This window comes from Panthera pardus, unplaced genomic scaffold, assembly GCF_024362965.1.
Source record: "Panthera pardus isolate Hobbes unplaced genomic scaffold, ASM2436296v1 HiC_scaffold_2, whole genome shotgun sequence".
NCBI lineage: Eukaryota > Metazoa > Chordata > Mammalia > Carnivora > Felidae > Panthera > Panthera pardus.
This window is the reverse complement of record NW_026526765.1, coordinates 44,009,734-44,030,300: the sequence shown is the minus strand read 5'-3', so window position 1 is coordinate 44,030,300 and position 20,567 is coordinate 44,009,734. Positions and strand designations below refer to the sequence as shown.

General features: G+C 46.0%; 1 protein-coding gene across 2 annotated transcripts in view; it reads left to right on the top strand.

Annotated features, from left to right (window-relative positions):
* GLRA1 (glycine receptor alpha 1) overlaps positions 1 to 20,263 on the top strand; it is an 83,814-nt gene extending 63,551 nt beyond the window's left edge. The window contains exons 6-9 of one of the 2 annotated variants that reach the window (XM_019464481.2): positions 1,634 to 1,771; positions 4,090 to 4,304; positions 13,215 to 13,361; positions 19,796 to 20,263. In XM_019464481.2, the coding sequence (XP_019320026.1) occupies positions 1,634 to 1,771; positions 4,090 to 4,304; positions 13,215 to 13,361; positions 19,796 to 20,086 (791 nt within the window). In that variant the 3' untranslated portion in view covers positions 20,087 to 20,263. Of the gene's footprint in view, positions 1 to 1,633; positions 1,772 to 4,089; positions 4,305 to 13,214; positions 13,362 to 19,771 lie in introns of both variants that reach the window. The other variant, XM_019464480.2, reaches the window with a different exon arrangement.
* Positions 20,264 to 20,567: the final 304 nt, after the last annotated feature.

Sequence of the window (20,567 nt, the reverse complement as noted above, 5' to 3'; positions counted from 1 at the left end):
AAGACTCTGTTCCATGTCCCTTGCGGACATGCTCTCCAGGAGTGCAGCAGGAAGAGTTTGAACAAGCCATAGTCCTTGAACTCACAGGAAAATAGACAACTAGATGCACAAGTAACTCTAACACAGGGCGGCAAGCGGTAAGCGTGTTGTGAGAAGTACAAATGCTGTGGCCTCATGGCAGAAGAGTGCTTCCTTCTGGTTGGGAAAGAGAAGGGGTGCTAGGGAAGGCTTTATGTAGGAGGTCACAAGTGAACCTACCAGAGGAGGTAGCTGCCTTCTTTGATTGCAGACAGAAACCAATCCAATTTAAAAGATGGAAAGAAATGGAAGGACGTAGGGAGTCCTCATGGACTTGAAAGAGAAGCTGAAAGCACAGGAACCAGGGCAGAGGATTTAGGCAGCGGGAACCAATGGGGCAGCCCCTTGGAGCACCACCTCTGAGTGGAAATGGCACCAGCCAACTCTGAACCTTTTGTCACTTGACTCAAGAATCAAATCAGGAGATTATAAATGCTGGAGAGAATGTGGAGAAACGGGAACCCTCTTGTACTGTTGGTGGGAATGCAAACTGGTGCAGCCACTCTGGAAAACAGTGTGGAGGTTCCTCAAAAAATTAAAAATAGATCTACCCTATGACCCAGCAATAGCACTGCTAGGAATTTACCCAAGGGATACAGGAGTGCTGATGCATAGGGGCACTTGTACCCCAATGTTTATAGCAGTACTTTCAACAATAGCCAAATTATGGAAAGAGCATAAATGTCCATCAACTGACGAATGGATAAAGAAGATGTGGTTTATATATACAATGGAGTACTACGTGGCAATGAGAAAGAATGAAATCTGGCCATTTGTAGCAACATGGATGGAACTGGAGGGTATTATGCTAAGTGAAATAAGTCAGGCAGAGAAAGACAGATACCATATGTTTTCACTCATACGTGGATCCTGAGAAACTTAACAGAAGACCAGGGAGGAGGGGGAGGGGGAAAAAAAGTTACAGAGAGAGAAGGAGGAAAACCATTAGAGACTCTTAAATTCTGAGAACAAGCTGAGGGTTGGTGGGGGTTGGGGGAGAGGGGAAAGTGGGTGATGGGCATTGAGGAGGGCACCTGTTGGGATGAGCACTGGGTGTTGTGTGGAAACCATTTTGACAATAAATGTTAGATAGATAGATAGATAGAATCAAAGTCCTGCCATAGAGGATCTGATTGATATAGTTGAGTCATTAACTCACACCTTGGCCCCCAACTGATAGTCCTACAACAGTATTCTATAGAATCATTCCCCAGAGGAAAAGAGGGAGCTTGCAAGGATGGTGTGCAGGCAAAGTAGCAGATGTGAGCTGAATATGACCATGGGGGTAAGTATTGGGGACAAAAGGACAAGCCAGTGTCAGATGGTGGGAGGGGTAAGAAGCACAGTAGAAGGGCAGGGGGCTAGAAATAATTAAACCAGTTTTAACCTCTTTTGTTGCAAGTGGGCTGGGAGAGGGTGGCATCAAGACAACATGGTCTCATGAGTTCCATCTAGTGCCCAATGCCTCTTAGTCTCTAACCCAAACCAACTCTGACATGCTTCAAATAAATGCTTCTGGGTGGTGACTGCTCCTTCTTCTGAACCCCCATCCCAGTTGGCTATACCATGAATGACCTGATCTTCGAGTGGCAGGAGCAGGGAGCTGTGCAGGTGGCAGATGGACTAACTCTACCCCAGTTTATCCTGAAAGAAGAGAAGGACTTGAGATATTGCACGAAGCATTACAACACAGGTAGGTGCAAGGATGTCCTCCTCAGGTCCCACCCCCAATCAGGGCCAGAGATCATTTCAAACATTCATTCAATCAAGAGGCGTTCTTGATGGACATAGCTTTGTGTTAATTACCTCATGGTTAAGAGAATAGGCTTTGAAACCAGAAAAGTGGCTCTGACCCTTTCTTCCTGGATGTCCTGGGGCAAGTCACTGAAGCTTAGGCCACACTTCATTGCAAGGGAGTCTGGGAGATACGGTCTCCATCCCAGGTAGCAGCATGCCCAGTCAAAATGAATCCTACGCCTAAGGCAGAAGGGCAGAGCTGATATTAGGAGGACATCTAGCAGAGTCTGTCACGGGGGAGCTGTCATTTCTGACAGAGCACAAGTACACAGACTTCAGCAGGAGGGAGCTGAGAGGTGGCACTGAGGTTATAAATAAGTGTGGTTGGAAAGCGTCCCCTAGATTGTGAGCTGCAAGAGGGCGAAGAAACCACCACTGTTTTGCTCAGGTCTCTGTTTCCCAGGCACAGCACAGCCTTCGTTGGAAGATCAGACACAGGAATGAACTGGAGTCAAACCAGGACTGGCCTTCCCTGCCCTGCCTCAGGCTGGGAAGGAGCTTCATGGAGGCACAGTGGAAGAAAGACAGTCAATATGCCAGCTGGAGGGCTGGGTAGGAGGCTGCTGTGTGAGCCCAGCTGAGAAGAGTAAAGGCATGAAATAGGCTGATGACAGATGCCAGAGAGAGGAGGAGGTGAAGCAGGGGTGTTGAGAGAAATCACTATGTGCTCTAGTGCAAGGAGAAGGCCCAGAGCAAGGGCCGGTGGCATGAGCTCTGGGCTCTCTGGGACAGCTGCACCTTCCTATGTAACCACCGAGGTGTCTCAGAACCTCAAAAGATACTCTCTTGATCCCTGGGCACGCTGAGCCTTAGAGAGGTAATGGTACTCCCATTGGCAGCCATGAGAACAGTGACTTCCCATGAATCACATAACCACACTGACTCTCACATACCACAGCCCATCACCGTTTACACCGCGCTTTCTCATTCACTACCTCATTTGTTCTTGACTATTCCTATTGAAGTGAGAGCAGAGTTCTGTGCTTGTGCTAGGCCCTGTGGTTACAAGCGAGAAAGGCTGATAAGGCCCTGCTCCATGGAGCAGACAGTCCAGAGAGCTCTAGGAAATCACCTAGTAACTGTGCTGCAGTGGACTGGAGCTGAGAACACCCCCATGGGACTGGCTCTGTCTCAGTTCCAGGGATGCACAGGTAGGGAGGAGACCAGCTACCCACAGTCCAGTGCAGAGAACAGAGAGAGCACGATGTGCCTATACACTCACTGTATTGTGCCTTAAAGGCCCTGATGACCGTGTGAACAGAACTGAACTGAAGGAATCTAGGGGTTGGGGGGGTGTTGAGCCTAGGGCAGACCACATTCAAAGCATCACAGAGGAGCAGGGTGCTTGCTTTGTCTGGTTGTGGGAAGGAGTCTGGGCATTCCAGGCAGAGGCCTTAGCAGGAGCCAAAGCTCAGAAGTGGCAAAGTGCAGGACATGCTCAAGGCAAGGGATAGAATAGAGGGGGTCATGATTAGGGTGAAGAAAGAAGGGAAGAAGGATGGAAAAGCAGGCCAGAGCATGTCTGTGAAGAGTGGACTAAAAACTTTGAACTTTTCCCTGTAGGTAAAGGAGACTTTCTGGTCTGAGGAGAGAAGGAAGGAAAGAAAGGTTTTATAAGAGGAAGTAAGAGGGGCCACCTGGGTGGCTCAGTCGGTTGAGCGTCCAACTCTTGATTTGGGTTCAGGTCATGATCTCACGGGTGAGTGAGATTGAGCCCCACGTTGTCAGCCGCACTGTTAGCATAGAGCCTGCTTGAGATTCTTCCTCTCCCTTTCCCTCTGCTCCTCCCCTCACCCTCTCTCTTTCAAAATAAATAAATAAATATTAAAAAAAAAAAAGAATGGTCTACTTAGGCCCACTCTTAGCAACACAATAAGGCTGATGAGGATGATGGCAACTGACATTCCTGAGCATTAATGATGTGAGGACCATACTAAGTTCTTTATAGGCATCATCATAGTAACCAAATGAGGTAGGTACCATCACGACCACCACCACCATCATCATCATCATCACCATCCCTACTTTACCATAGATAAGGAAACTGAGACACAGAGCGATTCACTTGTCTTGTCTGAGGACACTTGTCTGAGGACACAGCTAGTGTGAGCCTGAACCAGGCCCCAGCTGACCTCAAAGCCTTGGTTGTTTTGACCTCAAAGCCTTGTTTCAACCCACCAGGCGACTTTGCCTTCTCACTATAATTTCTCGCAGGGAAATTCACCTGCATTGAGGCCCGGTTCCACCTGGAGCGACAGATGGGCTACTACCTGATCCAGATGTACATTCCCAGCCTACTCATTGTCATCCTTTCATGGATATCCTTCTGGATCAACATGGATGCAGCGCCAGCCCGTGTGGGCCTGGGCATCACCACTGTGCTCACCATGACCACCCAGAGCTCAGGCTCCCGAGCATCCCTGCCCAAGGTAAGTCCTACTGCCCAAGAGCACAGAACACCTGGACAAAGGACTCTCATCTCCCCACCTTGCCTGAGATAAAGAGAGCGCAAGGAATTAGTCACTATGTATCTACTACACTTGGCAGGATCCAGCACTCTGGGGGTGTTTTTGTTTGTGTTTTGGAGTTATTGCACACAGTAAACTTATTTGCAGCAAATAAGGAGATCATGGGGAATAACTTCCAAAGCCATGAGTCCCTGAGTGAGGGTGAATGGGTTCCTTTTATTTAGGGTCAGGATGCATATAGAAAGGGGAGCCTCATCATTGTATGTAGAGGCAGGCGTAAGGTTGCGCATGTGCCTTAAGGAAACATGCCAATATGTATATTATGTGAATGAGGCTTGTGCTCCCCCTTGGGTGGAGATTCTAGTATTAAAATGAGGGAAAGGTAATGGTAGGTCATTCCACAGGTCACTCCATGGTCCATCTCCACAGACATGAATCAGGGGTTGAAGCCCAACTAGGATCCAGCATTCTGATCCAGCACACCTCTCCTCCAGATGTGCATTATGTCATATACAGTTACCAGACAACACAGTTTGCTCCATTTCCTGCCAACATTGCACACACGTCCTGCTTCACTTACTACTAACGCTCAACTCCACTTCCTCCTCCATTCACTTTTAGTGCTAAATGCAACACCCCGCTTCTTTCACCAGTAACAGTAGATACTTGGTGTTGGGTGTCTCCAAGACCATCCCTACATTCAGAGATTTGATACGACTCACAGGACTCAGCATAGCACTGTACTCACAACTAAGATTTCTTACGGTGACGTATTAAGGACATAAGCTAGGTGATAAAGGGAAAAGACACAGGCAGAGTCTGGAGGAATCCATGTGCAAGCTTCCTTGTTTTCTCCCTCCCACGAGAGGGACCACACGGTGTACATTCTTACCCCAACAATACAAAAGCAGTCACGCGTGTGAGATGTTTCTGCCCAGAGAGGCAGAGAAATTGCTTTGAGATTCTTTTAAGATTCTGTATCAGTGTTTTTTCTTGGGTGCTCGTCACATGCTCTGCCTAGCACATACGAAAATTCCAGACTCCTAGGAGGAAAGTAAATTTTCAGCATAAACCATATCGTCTGTACAGGCATTCTCTGCACAGCAAGGCCCCCTGATCAGTTAAGGGAAGTGGGAACATTCCCCAAATCCAAGTTCCCAGATGTCAACCAAGGGCCAATCTTACAAGCACGTCTTTCGAAGGATAGCAACGTCATCTTAAAACTCATACGTTAACACTTTTCTGCCCCTATTTCTTACATTTCTAATGTGCAACAACACATCCCGTCACTTTCACTGTTCACGCTTGAGCCACAGTCTGCTCCGTTCACTATTACCACTAGACACAGCATTTCACTCCATTCACCATTAAAGCCGGATACACGTTCTGCTCCATTCACTCTGTACTAGACACAACATTCTGCTCCATTCTTCTAACACCAGACGCGGCATTCCACTTCATTCATTACCGACACCACACACTAATTCTCCTCCAGTCACCCTTACAATAAATGCAACATTCTGTTCCTTTCACTGCTAACACCAGACCTCACATTCTGCTTAATTCACTTTTAACACTAGACATAATGTTCTGCTTCATTTACAATTAACGCCAGACACCACATACTCCTCCAGTCACCCATTCGTGAGGTACAACATTCTGCTGCCTTCACTATGAATGCTTGATGCCTCATTCTGCTTTACTCTCTTTTAATGCCTAGACACTGCATTCTACTCCGTTCACTACTACGTTTGTGCTGCGTTCTGCCTTAATCACTCAACAGCAGACAAAACATTCAGCTCCACCGTTAATGCCAGACTCCATGTTTGGCTCCCTTCAGCCTTATGCTAAATGCAACACTGCACCATTTCCAATTAAGTCCACATTTAGCATTCTGTTTTGATATAGAAAGGTTGAAAGACCATACAATGAGCGCTTGAATACCCTTCACCTGGATTCCAACTGTTTTCATCTTGCCACATTTACTTTGGCTCTCTCTATACACAGGTAGGTGGGTAGGTAGGTAGGTAGGTGGGTAGGTAGGAAGGTTGGTGGGTAGGTAGGTAGGTGGGTGGGTAGGTAGGTAGGTGGGTGGGTAGGTAGGTGGGTGGGTAGGTAGGTGGGTGGGTAGGTAGGTAGGTGGTAGGTAGGTGGGTGGGTAGGTAGGTAGGTGGGTGGGTAGGTAGGTAGGTGGGTGGGTAGGTAGGTTGGTGGGTAGGTAGGTAGGTGGGTAGGTAGGTAGGTGGGTGGGTAGGTAGGTAGGTGGGTGGGTAGGTAGGTGGGTGGGTAGGTAGGTAGGTGGGTAGGTAGGTAGGTGGTAGGTAGGTAGGTGGGTGGGTAGGTAGGTAGGTGGGTGGGTGGGTAGGTGGGTGGGTGGGTAGGTGGGTGGGTGGGTAGGTAGGTGGGTGGGTAGGTAGGTGGGTGGGTAGGTAGGTAGGTGGGTAGGTAGGTAGGTGGTAGGTAGGTAGGTGGGTGGGTAGGTAGGTGGGTGGGTAGGTAGGTGGGTGGGTAGGTAGGTAGGTGGGTAGGTAGGTGGGTGGGTAGGTAGGTAGGTGGGTGGGTAGGTAGGTAGGTGGGTGGGTGGGTAGGTAGATAGGTGGGTGGGTAGGTAGGTGGGTGGGTGGGTAGGTAGGTGGGTGGGTAGGTAGGTAGGTGGGTAGGTAGGTAGGTGGTAGGTAGGTAGGTGGGTGGGTAGGTAGGTAGGTGGGTAGGTAGGTAGGTAGGTGGGTAGGTAGGTAGGTGGGTGGATAGGTAGGTGGGTGGGTAGGTAGGTGGGTGGGTAGGTAGGTAGGTGGGTAGGTAGATAGGTGGGTAGGTAAGTAGGTGGGTGGGTAGGTGGGTAGGTAGGTGGGTAGGTAGGTAGGTAGGTGGGTAGGTAGATAGGTGGGTAGGTAGGTAGGTGGGTGGGTAGGTAGGTAGGTAGGTGGGTAGGTAGGTAGGTAGGTGGGTAGGTAGGTAGGTAGGTGGGTAGGTAGGTGGGTGGGTAGGTAGGTGGGTGGGTAGGTAGGTAGGTGGGTAGGTAGGTAGGTAGGTGGGTAAGTAGGTGGGTGGGTAGGTAGGTAGGTAGGTGGGTAGGTAGGTAGGTAGGTGGGTAAGTAGGTAGGTAGGTAGGTAAGTAAGTAGACAAATCTTTGCTGAGTCATTTGATGATTACACACATCATGATAAGCTATCTCTAAGTAAGGAATAAGGATCGTGATACTTGTCACATCTGAAAAAATTAGCATTAATTCAATAATAATTATCTTTATATAAATTATATATATTTACCAATTTTATATCAATAATTATTGAATTAGAAATAATTCTGTAGTGTCATCTAATACAGAAACTTTATCTAAATTTCCCCAGTTGTCAAAAAGCATCATCAGTAAATATGGCGAGGGATCCAATCACAGATCCAATAAAGATTCATGTTGTTCGTGGTTTCCCTTTTAATCTAGAACATTCTCCCTACTGTTGTTTGGTTCTATGACCAAGCTGCTCTACCGTTCTACTAACTCTCAATGTGAGAGAAGACATTCTGCTTCATTTGCCATCCACAGTAGACACCACTGTCTCCTCTCTTCACTCTTACACAAAGCTTCCTAATCTGCCCTTTGTGCTATTAACACCAAACTTTGCATTCTGCTCGATTCACCATAGATGCTTGAGACCAAATTCCATTTCCTGTTACCACTTGACAACACACTGTGCTCTGTGCAACTGTAACAGCAGATATATCTGCTTTCTTTTCCTTATGTTAGACTCAACATCCTGCTCCACTGTCTACTCATAGTCGATGCCACATTGTCTTTCACTTATAATTTACGCTAGACTCAACATTCTGTTCCACTCACTGTAAACACCAGACTCAATATTTGACTCCATTTGCTATTATAGTAATACTCAACTTCACATTATTCCTCCATTCACTTTTTTTAAAGCATAAAATTCAGTGACTATATGTTCACAAAGGTGCACATCCTCACCACTATCTAATTCTAGGACATTTTCATCACCCCAAAAAGAAACCCCTATGTTCATCAACAGTCATTCTTCATTCCGCCCTCTGACCGGCCTCTGGCAAACACTACTCCACTTTTTACTTCTGTGAATTTGCTTCTTCTAGACGTTTCATATAAATGGAATAAGATAAAACGTGCACTTTCACTTAGCATAATGTTTTCAAGATCCATCTGTGTTGTACATTCTACCAGTATTTCTTTCTCTTTGGTGGCTGAATAATATTTCCCTTGTATGGGTCTATCACATTTTGCTTATCTATTCATCGGCTGAGGGATGTTTGGGTTATTTCCACTTTTTGGCTATTTTAAATAATGCTACTATGAACCTCCACGTACAAGTTTTGTGTGGACAAATATTTTCAACCCTCACAGGGTGTATATCTAGGAGTAGAATTGTTGGGTCATGTGGCAACTATATGCTTAACTTTCTTAGGAACTGCCAAACTATTTTCCAAAGTGGCTACACCATGTGATAATCTCCCCAGGGTTCCAATTTCTCCACTTCCTCACCAATGCGTATTATCATCTGTCTTTTGGATTACAGACATCTTAGTGGATGTGAGGTTGTATCTCACTGTGGTTTTGGTTTGTGTTTTCCTAATAATAATGTTGAGCATCTTTTCATGTGCTTATCGGCCTATTCTAGATCTTAGGAGAAATGTCTATTCAAATCTTGTGCCCAGTTTATAATAGAGGTATTTCTTTTTGTTGTTGAGCTGTAGCAGTTCTTTGCGCATTGTGGATTTTAATCCCTTATCGTATATGTGATTTGCAAATATCTTCTCCTAATTTGGGGGTTATCTTTTCACTTGATTGGTAGGGTCCATTATACACTAAAGGTTTTAATTTTGATGAAGTAAAATGTATCTATTTTTTCTTTTGTTGGTTGGCCTTTGCTATCATGTTTAAGAAACTAATGCCTAATCCAAAGTCACAAAGATTTCTATCTATGTTTTTTTCTAAGAGTTTTATAGTTTAACCCTGAATTTAGGTTTTAATCCGTTTTGATTTTTTCATATGGTGTATGGGAGGGATATCACTCTTTTTCATGTGGATACCCAGTTTTTACAGCACCATTTGTTGGGAAGACTATCTTTTTCCCTCCGTTGAATTTATATCCTTGTCAAAAATCCATTGACCATAAACGTATGGGTTTATTTCTGGACTCTCAGTTCTGTTCCGTTGATCTGTATATGTATCCTTATGCCAGTACCACACAGTTGATTACTGTTGCTTTGTGGTTAGTTTTAAAATTGGGAAGGGTGAGTCCCCCACCTTGGTCCTTTTTAAAGATTGGTTTGGCTATTCCGGGTCCCTTGCCTTTCCATTAGAATCTGAATATGAACTTTAAGCTCAGTTTTGTCAATTTCTGCAACAACAATAAAAAAGGAAGTGAGACTGAAAATGCACTGAGTCTGGAGATGAATTTGGAGAGTACTGCCATCTTAACGATATCATGTCTTCCAGTCTATAAACAACAGATGTCTTCTCATTGACTTAGGTCATTCCACTGCCTTCTAGACTGCTTAGTTTCTGATGAGACATCTCGTTCCTCAGAATCACAGTGCAGCTCTTTCTGCCCACAGGTCTTGTCCCCATGCTTTAATAATCTCAAGCTGCCTCCCCCAACTTAAAAGTATATAATCAATCTAACGAGGAATCAGCTGTTATTGAGGATCTCTTGTACATGATGAGTTGCGTCTCTCTTGTGGCTTTCAAGATTCTTTGTCTTCTGACAGTTTGTGAAGTGTGCAGGCGTGGATCCCTTTGAGTTTATTTTGCTTGAAGTTCATGAACTTCTTAGACGTGTACATTAGTGTTTTTCTTCAAATTTGGGGAAATTTTGGCCATTACTTCAAATATTCTTTCTGCTTCTTTCTCTCCTCTCCTTCAGGCACACTCATTAGACACATGTTAGTATACTTAATGGTTCCTCACAGATCTCTGAGTCTCTTTTCATTCTTCTTCATTCTGTCCCTCAGACAAGATAACCTCAAGCTCATGGAATCTTTCTTCTGTCTGCTCAAATATGCTATTTATCCTCTCTAGTGAACTCCTCAGTTCAGCTATTTAATTTTCAACTCCAGAATTCCTATTTTGTTCTTTTTATCATTTCTATCTCACGTTCTATGTGGTGAGATTTTGTTCTCATGCTTTTCTTTAGTCATTTATACTAAAGGTTTAAGCTAAAGGTTTCCTTTAGCTCTTAGAACATGCTGAAAATAACTGATTTAAAGCTTTGATTAAGTCCAACATTTGGGCTTCCCCAGGGGCAGCTTCTTTTGACCGCCTTTTTTTTTTTTCCTATGGATGGACCTGTCTTAGTCAATTCAGGCTGCTGTAACAAAGTACCAGAGACTGGGTGGCTTATAAATAACAGAAATGTATTTCTCTCAGTTCTGGAGCCTGGAAGTCAGGTGCCAGCATGGCAGGGCTCTGGTGAGGACCTTCGTCCAGTTGCAAACTGCCAGCTTATTATTATATCCTCATATGGTGGAAAGACAGCTAGCTATCTGGCCTCTTTTTAAAAAGCCATTAATCCCTTTATGAGGGCTCCATTCTTATGATCTAATTACTTCCCAAAGGCCCCACCTCCAAATACCATCACATTAGAATTAGGATTTCAACCTATGACAGGGAGACGGGACACAAACATCTAGTCCACTGCAAGGCTAGCCTTTATTTCTTTGCGTATCTTATAATTTAGGGTTGAAAATTACACACTTAACATAATGTGATGTGGCATCTGTGGAAATCAGATTGCACTCCCTCCTCAGGATTTGTTGTTTTTGCTGTTTGTTTAGTAACTTTTGTGAACCAATTCTGTAACATCTGTATTCTTTGTTGTGTGGGGCCACTGAAGTCTCTGCTCAGTTAGCTTGGCCATTACCTAAAGTTGGACAGAAATTTCCTTAAATGCCTGGAACCTATAAATCTCCTGGCCTTTTCCTAGGGGCTGTACATATATATTCAAACACACCTTCATCACTCAGCCAGGCAGTTTACAGTTTTGCCTTACCCTTCACCTGCAGCTTGCTCAGTGTGTCAAGGTTAGCCAGAGTTGAGAGCTAAGGGGCCTTCCCAGTCAGTTCTTCCCTGAGTACCCACACAGGCCTGTGCATGCACACAGATTCCCATGTATATGTCAGAGCTTTTTCTAAAGCTCCCGTGTACATCGCATTCCCAGATTTTCCTTTTAAGCTTTTTTAATTTTTTTTTTTTTTTAACATTTTATTTATTTTTGAGACAGAGAGAGACAGAACATGAACAGGGGAGGGGCAGAGAGAGAGGGAGACACAGAATCGGAAGCAGGCTCCAGGCTCTGAGCCATCAGCCCAGAGCCCGATGCGGGGCTCGAACTCACGGACCGCGAGATCGTGACCGGAGCCGAAGTCGGACGCTTAACCGACTGAGCCACCCAGGCGCCCCTCCTTTTAAGCTTTTTGATCAACCTATTGTTTGCCTGAACTGTTACCTACTACCTCAGGAGGATGTGATGTTCAACAATTGCCACTGACTCTTTTCAACAAATGCCCCCAGGGAAAAGGCCGTTCACACTGGGCCAGTTCCAAGTCAGCTCAAATAAAAGACTGCCTAGTGAGTGAGGTCTTTCAGTGAACCACAAGACAGGTCAAATAATGACAGTTCTCTGGGAATGAAGCTTTAAAGAAGCTCTAACTCTGTTCTGCCCCGGCCACTGATTGCCTGGATACTGGTTTTCACTGTGCTTGCAGGCTGTTGGTTTTCAAGTCTAGCACAGAGCTGGGAATAGGAGGATGCGAATATGGCAAGTTGAAACACCACAAGGCCCCAAGAGAAATAAATACACATGTCCACACAAAAACTTGTACATAGATGTTCATAGCAGCATTATTCATAATAGCCAAAAGGTAGACACAACCCTAATGTCCATCAACTGATGACTGGATCAACAAAACGTAGTATATCCATACAAGGAGATATTATTTGGCCATGAAAAAGAATGAAATATGCTACAACATGGATGAATCTTGAAAACATTATGTCAAGTAAAAGGAGCTAGTCATAAAAGACCACATGGTGTATGATTCCATTTATATGAAACGTCCGGAAGGGGGAAATCTGTAGAAACAAAAAGTAGATTAATGGTTGCTTAGGACTGGGGGGAGAGGACTTGGAGGAATAGGGAAAAGAATGATGGCTAAAAGGTATTAGGTTTCTTTTAGAGGTGCTGAAAATATTCCAAAAGTGACCGTGATGATGGTTGCACATATCTGGAATGTATTAAAAACGATTGAAATACACACTGTAAGTGTGTAATATCTCAATGAAGCTGTTTTCTTTCTTTTTTTTTTTTTTTTTATGGCACCAAGTTTGATGCTCTTGCTGGCATTCAGCTGACTTTTTAAGTAAATGCTTTCAAGATTGCTGTTAGCCTTTGGTTAAGAGGGCTTCTGAGAAAGTTGATTCTGACCATTTTTGCTGTTGTCCTTGTTGCTTTTATACAGGAGAGTGTTTTTGAAGATCTTATCCTGTTGCTTTTGCTAACATCCTCTGTTTACTTTTAATGTTAGGTACACCGTTCTGTTCCTATCACCCTTAGCTAAGCACAACATTCCGTTTTGCTCAGTGATGATGCTCGATACACCATCCTCCTCTCTCCTCTCTCTAGTACTCGTCTAGGTACCATATTTTATTTTCTCCAATGTTTCATGCCGTCTTCCTGATGCATTTTTCTTCTCTTTTCCTCTGCACCTTCCTAATAACCCAGCTGAGGAAGGGGATAGCAGTGGGTAATTGCAGAGTTACTGAGGAGCAGAAATACTTAGATATTTCATTCTCCTCTGCCCTCACCCTCCTGTGTTCGTTCCCGCCCCCACTCCAGGTGTCCTATGTGAAAGCCATTGACATTTGGATGGCGGTGTGCCTGCTCTTCGTGTTCTCAGCCCTGCTTGAGTATGCCGCTGTCAACTTTGTGTCTCGGCAGCACAAAGAGCTGCTCCGATTCAGGAGGAAGCGAAGACATCACAAGGTAGGCCTTTGGATCACTGCCTAAGGAGGGACAGCTGGTGATAAACACAAAAGTTTCAGGCAGCCTTGTCTCATGATAGTTGTTTCGCTGGACCATCCTTCTCAGGGGGTAAGGCAGACACAAAATAGGGATTAAACTCCTGGAAGCCCTAACTTCCCCTCCCATAAACAATGCCTTGATTGAGTCTGTGGGCAAGTTATTCTTCTAATCGTAATAACAGTATAGAAATGATCAGGTTACACCTGAAGACAGAACTGATGGAACACTGATGGGGTTACGATAATAACTAGCTGTGACCTTGAAGCTTGGCAGGCTAAAAGATGATTATTGGTGCCTTCTTCAAGGCTGCATTATTTCCAGGGGTTTGGTTTCAGATGGAATTGCACCACAAAAGGTAAAGATCTTTGAGTAGAATGTCCAGGTGCCAGGTCTTTGCTTCCTACTTCCAAGAAAGGGGCATCGAGCAAAATGCTCCCCCAAAGTGGGTTCTCTCACTTTATGACAGCTTGAATAAAGAAATACTTGGCAGTCCATCTCTGCAAAGTCACCAGCCTCTGCCAACTCAGAGACTGTGTCCCAAAACCAGCAAAGGCCATTGGGGAGTGTGCAGTCTCTGGGAGCAAACTGGCTGCATACCTTGGTCTAGAACTACTTTTCCAAAAGAAGTTTCCCATGGAGACCAGAAATCCTACTTTTCTCTCCAGCCTCATCTTTACACTGCTTTCTCCTTTTTTCTCTGAGCACCAACCACCCTAGTTTTTCCCTAGTTGCTCAAGCATTTACATGGGACTTGTTCTCTCCGGAAATGCCCTCCCAGCGCACTTTGCTTAATGTTAACCAAGCGCTCGCTTTCCAGCTCTCAGCCGAGGCATCTTCCCCGAAACCTGAGTCAAAGTCAAGGTCCTGTATTGAAGTTCTCATGCAACAGTCGAGTATGGCAGCACAGATTGTATCCTACACGGGCCCCTAGGCCACGAGACACTTTTCTCTGAAGTCCTGCCTCAGTATGGACTGAACAAATGGACAAATGGATAAACTAAAGAACCAAGAGGAGCCTTTCCAGTCAGAGAGCCTACCAAGAAGTTTTTCCAGCAACAGATTAGGTCCAACACTATGAGCTGTCAGGCCACACCACAAACCTGCCGCACACCAAGGCCCTCCAAGTTTCAGACTGACCCACTTCGAATAGCTGTCTACTCAGCTACAATGTGTTGTGGCAGAGGACTCTGTTTCTTTATCACTGTTTGGTACGTGACTTCAAGCTAGCCTTTTTCTGGGCCCGTTTTCTCCATCTGTAAAATGGACCAAATTGGCACAATTGGGGACTGTGATGAGGATTAAATCAGATTACAAAGCAGCTTTAAGTTTTTGTTCCTGCCACACAAATGCCAGGGAATAATGATTACACACGCACAGGTTTCCATCAGTATGTTTCTTGAACATCAGCAATCTGATTCAATTAACTTCTAGCAGGTTACCATAGGCAGGAGGTAGACGTTTCAAGACAGAAGATGTCCGTGGGAGTTAAGGTATAACCACCCTTTTAACTCTGCATTAGAAGAGAAAACTATCTTAGGTGCAGTAAGCCAGACAGGATTTCTTTCTTTCTTTTTTTTTTTTTTTTAAGTTTATTTATATTGAGAAAGAAAGTGAGCCTGAGCAGGGAAGGGGCAGAGAGAGAGAGGGAACAAAACCCCAAGCAGGCTCCATACAATCAGCACAGAGCCCAATGCGGGGCTCAAACCCACAGACTGTGAGATTCTGACCTGGGCCAAAATCAAGAGTCAGACACTTAACCAACTTAGCCACCGAGGCACCCCAATAGGATTTCTTTAAAGACCTCTAGTCTTAGTCCTTACTGCTCATTGGATACTGAGCCCCTGACTATTACACTAATCTAAGCAAAAACTGGCCAAACACAACTATCTTTGGAATTTATTATTTTTCCTTTTTTTCCCACTGGCTAACTGCTTTGCATTTTCCTCTGCTAAAAGAGGGTTAATACATTTGTTGAAGAGACACTTATTTGGGGAGACTATGTCTGAAATATTTGACTAGCTCCAGGCCACTAGACTATGCATGGCACAACCCCAGGGGGCACTATGCGCATAGACTAAAATATAAATGGAGCCCCCTGCAGATATGTAGCATGACAGGCCTGGAGGACCTCCAAAGGCTGCCTCTGCTGTCACCAAATCCTTACCAGTTGTACGCACTAGAGGAAAACAAAACTTTCTCTTGGGCCGGGGGAAGTGTAAATAAAGCCACAATCAGATTTGATCAGATAACCCTGCTCAGTTCCTTCCTCATTCTCTCACAGCTTGTTAGTGCTAGAAGAGCCTTAGAGGGCATCTTGTCCACTCTTCCCATGCAAATGACAACAGTGAGGAGGGGCAAAGTGATCACTAGGATCACAGAGGCACTGGTGGCAAAAGCAGGGTAGGTGCTGAAGGTCCCATGGCTTTTCTCAAAAATACTGACCACACACAGTATTCATCAATGGTTTCCATCCCGAAGTGGATAAAATAGCCCTGTATTTATTAGATGACAAATAAGAACTAAGACTTACCCAAAGGCAGAGGTCAAAAACCAGTAGCCAGAGATCAAATTCAACATGCAACTGTCCCTAATTTCACTAGCAGTGTCTTAAAAGTCTTGAATAAGGGGCCAGCATTTAAAAATCACACTTCTATCTTCAGTTAAAAAGTCACAGCCTCTGATCCCACTGCAGTCCCATCCCACCTCATACTGGGGCACAGGAACTGCCGTTAGGTAGGGAACACATTCTCCACTTTGCCACGGTCCCTTCTGACCGGAGATTTTTTTCAGCTCTGGTTCATTTCTTCCCTTACATTTCTCCTGCGTGGCCCCTGTGTGTGGTTGAATCAGCGTGACCTTGTTCCTAAGGGCTCTGAAATTGACTCAAATGTCAGAAACTACAAGGATGCAGAACTGGGCTCACCATAGAGCAGCACTTCCTCTGGAGTAATCCCCTCTGGATGTGGCTTGTACGTTGGCAATGTACGAGCCTGGGATGCAGAAACCTCCCTTCAGCCAGATGTTTGCAGAGGGGGTTTTCAGCCCCAGATGGTGAGTGAAAAGGAACTAGCTCCATGCCTGAGTTTCTCAGAGCCTGTGATCTTGGCCGGGCTTCTCAACTCCCACCATCCTCCCATGTTACCTCATTTGTTGGGCACAAAGCATCTGGTCCTCAAATTCCCTGGCCGGCCTCATTAGTCAGATTATTAGGAAACCTGCGAGCCCGGCTGGGCAGACACACTCCCAACCTCCCTGGGTTCTAGATCACACCTGCTGGATTTCCCCTGCTCCATCCCCAAGCTTTCATTTCCTGCCATCTGCTGGGGAGAACAGGAATAGCAAGCCTTTCTCCAGTCATTCCCAGGGAATTTCCTTTCTCCGGGCTACAATGTGAAATTGATGATCATCTAACTAGATGGGGCCTCCAGGCCACACCTCCACCCCTTCCACTCCTATGTTTAACTGATGAGGAAGGCAGAGAATAATTTGCCCAAAGCTGTATATAAAATTAATTTGGTGCTTCCCCTGCATAACTAGAGCCCAGTGAGAAAACACTTTCAAGCACCCTATCCTACGGCAAGGGCAGATTTACACTGATAAGCAATAGAGTTGGGTATCCCTTCCAGGCACTAGGTCCAGTAATTTGGCCAGTTCTCCCAACTCCTTTCCTTGGCCCTGGCACAAACACCCTATAGTCAGCCGCCCTACTCACAGACAAAAATTTATTGAGATCTATCTGCTAGGCACTATACATGTTCTTTCCCCATTTCCGCAGTAAGGGTGTTGGACCAGATTCATCCATTTGCCAAAGATTTCTTGAGCATTTTTCATGTCTCAAATCCTCCTAAGTGCTAGGAATAAAATCCCATTTAAAAAAGGGTGGGGGAGCACCTGGGTGGCTCAGGCGGTTAAGCATCTGACTTCGGCTCAGGTCATGATCTCACAGTTTGTGGGTCTGAGCCCCGCATGAGGCTCTGTGCTGACAGTTCAGAGCCTGGAGCCTGCTTCGGATTCTGTGTCTCCCTCTCTCTCTTCCCCTCCCCTGCTTGCGCTCTCTCTGTCTCTCAAAAATAAATAAATGTTAAAAAAATTTTTTTAAAAAAAGGGAAGCTAGGAGTAGTGAAGCTATACTGGTAAACATTTACTTATTCAACAAATATTTGCTGAGTTTTGAGCTTATGTTCAGGAACTCTTCATATATTCAGTGGTGCAGGTACAATGAACATGAATGACTGCCTTCATGGAGCTTAGAGTCTAATGGGAGGACAGACATTAATCAAGAGCTTTAAAAAAATAGAGAGGGATGGGGCGCCTGGGTGGCTCAGTTAGTTAAGCATGCAACTTCAACTCAGGTCATGAACTCACGGTTTGTGAGTTCGAGCTCTGCGTCAGGTTCTGTGCTGACAACTCAGAGCCTGGAGCCTGCTTCAGAGCCCGTCTCCCTCCCTTTGCCCCTCCCCTGCTCGCACTCCATTTCTATCAAAAATAAATAAACATTAAAAAAAAATTTTTTTAAATAGAGAGGGATGTACGGGGAGCTATGGAGCACACAGCAGGGACACCTAGTCTATCCTTGCCCTCAGGGAAGGCTTCTGAGTCAGACATTAGTTCAGTGGAAGAGGAGTCAGGAGCAGAGGTGGGGGTAGGAGTATGTTCCAAGGAAGAGAGAACAACTTGAGCAGGGGCCCAGAGTTAAAAAGAAGGAACATGACCCTTTTGAATATATGTAAACATTTCAGGGTCACTGGTGTACAGAATGCCAGATGGAGGATGGTGCAAGATGAGATGACGCTGGAGAGGCAGGCAGGGCTCGGGTCATCTACAGCCTTGTTTACCATGCAAGGATTTTAATCATCCTGAAGCCAGTGGCAGCCCATTAAAAAGTTCAAGCGAGGGACACCTGGGTGGCTCAGTCGGTTAAGTAAGCGTCTGACTTTGGTTCAGGTCAAGATCTCATGGTTTGTGAGTTCCAGCCCCACACCAGGCTCTGTGTGGACAGCTCGGAGCCTGAAGCCTGCTTCAGCTTCTGTGTCTTCCTCTCTCTCTGCCCTCCCCGGCTCACACTCTCCCTCTATCAGAAATAAATATTTTTAAAAAACAGCTCGAGCGAAAGATGACCAATCAGATCTGTGTTATGACAACTCAGGTGGCTTGGGAGGGCCAGACCGGAGGCGGTAGGAAGACCGGGCTGGAAGTCATCGCAACAAGCTTGTCTGGTGGCCCACGTGAGCTTGGCAAGAACGGAGCCGGACAGGGGTTCTTATGCTGTGTTTCCTGCTGTCTGCCAGCCCTGTCCTGCACAGGAACAAACAGAAGATAGACTTTCTTCTCTAAAAGCCCTCACTACCTAGGAGGGCAACGTGAGCTGGTAAAAATTCCCCAGAGCCACACGCTGAATCAACAGCTCCGCTGAGACTCTCAGTGCCACCACAGAGCTCACACGGGAAGATAACGAAGCCAGACATGATGCAAGCGGACAACAGTGTCTCCATGAGTCAGATCAGGAAAAGATCCCCGTGAGCTGGGAAAGGGAGAAATTAGAAGAATAAGGGCAGCAGGCATGTTGGTGGTGAGCATAAGGCAGGGAGGGAGAAATGCACAAGGGATGGCTGGCAAAGGGCAACCCAACTGGCAGGTGTGCAAAGCAGAAGGTAAGGGGAGGGGCAAAAGCCTGTAAGGTAAGTTGGAGCCAATTGATGAAGGGCTTTGAACAATAACTTAACCCGGAGGTATGTCTGAGGTCACAACTGCCAGGGATATGGGAACACGGAGGCAGAAAGGAGCTGCAGCTTCCCCGGCTTGTGAAAAGGAAGTAAGGCTCTTGCTGTCTCCTGGACCATTCACCCCCTCCCCCCCAACCCACTCGAGGAAACATCACCTGGGGGATGGGGTGGGTAAAGAGGGCAAGGAGGCAACAGAGGCAAAGCAGGGGATCTCTCCAAATTGTCTCCTCGATTTCTAACCAAACAGCATTCAGAGTATCTGCTCATCTGTAATCTCTGATGGTCAAAAGAACCTTTTGATGTAGCGGGGTGAATCTTCTCCCCCACTTATAGGAAAATATGAAATAAAAAACCTGAGACTCAAATAAAGAAGTGACTTGCCTCAGGTCACACAGCCAGCAAGTGACAGAGCCAAGACTTGAACACAGGTGTCCAGACTCTATGCCACATTCCTATCCCCTGGTTTGTATCTGTTTCGGCAAGCAAGCGGCGCCCCTCTATAAGGCATTACTCCCCAGCCAGCCTGAAAGCCTTCAGAAACCTGGAATGGCAGAGTCCAAGAGGCAGGGAGAACCAGATGGGCGAGGCCAGGCCCCCAGGGGAGTGCCTTGCAGGGAGGGTGCCCAGCCCCTGTCTTATTTTAAGTAGAGCCCCATGCTGAATCTGTTCCAGGAGGATGAGGCCGGAGAAGGCCGCTTCAACTTCTCTGCTTATGGGATGGGCCCAGCCTGTCTGCAGGCCAAGGATGGCATCTCAGTCAAAGGCGCCAATAACAACAATACCACCAACCCCCCTCCCGCACCGTCTAAGTCCCCAGAGGAGATGCGAAAACTCTTCATCCAGAGGGCCAAGAAGATTGACAAAATATCCCGCATTGGCTTCCCCATGGCCTTCCTCATCTTCAACATGTTCTACTGGATCATCTACAAGATTGTCCGCAGGGAGGACGTCCACAACCAGTGACGGGTCTGGGATGGGGCGGGAGTGGGGGAGGCTGGGAGAGGGCAGAATGGAAATAGCACAGGAATCTGAGAGCCTAAGGAAGAGAAGGGGAAGAGAGGGAGGGGGCACACATACACAACTCCCTCTTTCTCTGAAAAATGTGCAATAGCAAAATGCAGTGATGCATGAATCTTAGAATGTGGCACTATCTATTTAACCTCGGGTGGGCTGGTGGGGGGGGGGGAGGGAGGGGCTTTTCTAATACAGGAGCGGAGGGGTCGGGAGGAAGGGGAGGGCTGGGTGGGGGTTAGGGAGTGAGGAAAAACAGCTTTCAAAAACTTGAGTCCATGGGCTGTGCAGTTTTCCTATTTGGAAGGAGAGTGCAGTCTGCCTCAGAGCAGAAGGAAAGCCATGTAATATATGATATATATTCATGCTTAATATTAATGCAAAATCACAAGAACAAAGGATTTGTTTCTTAACCCATCAGCCTAGTAACTGC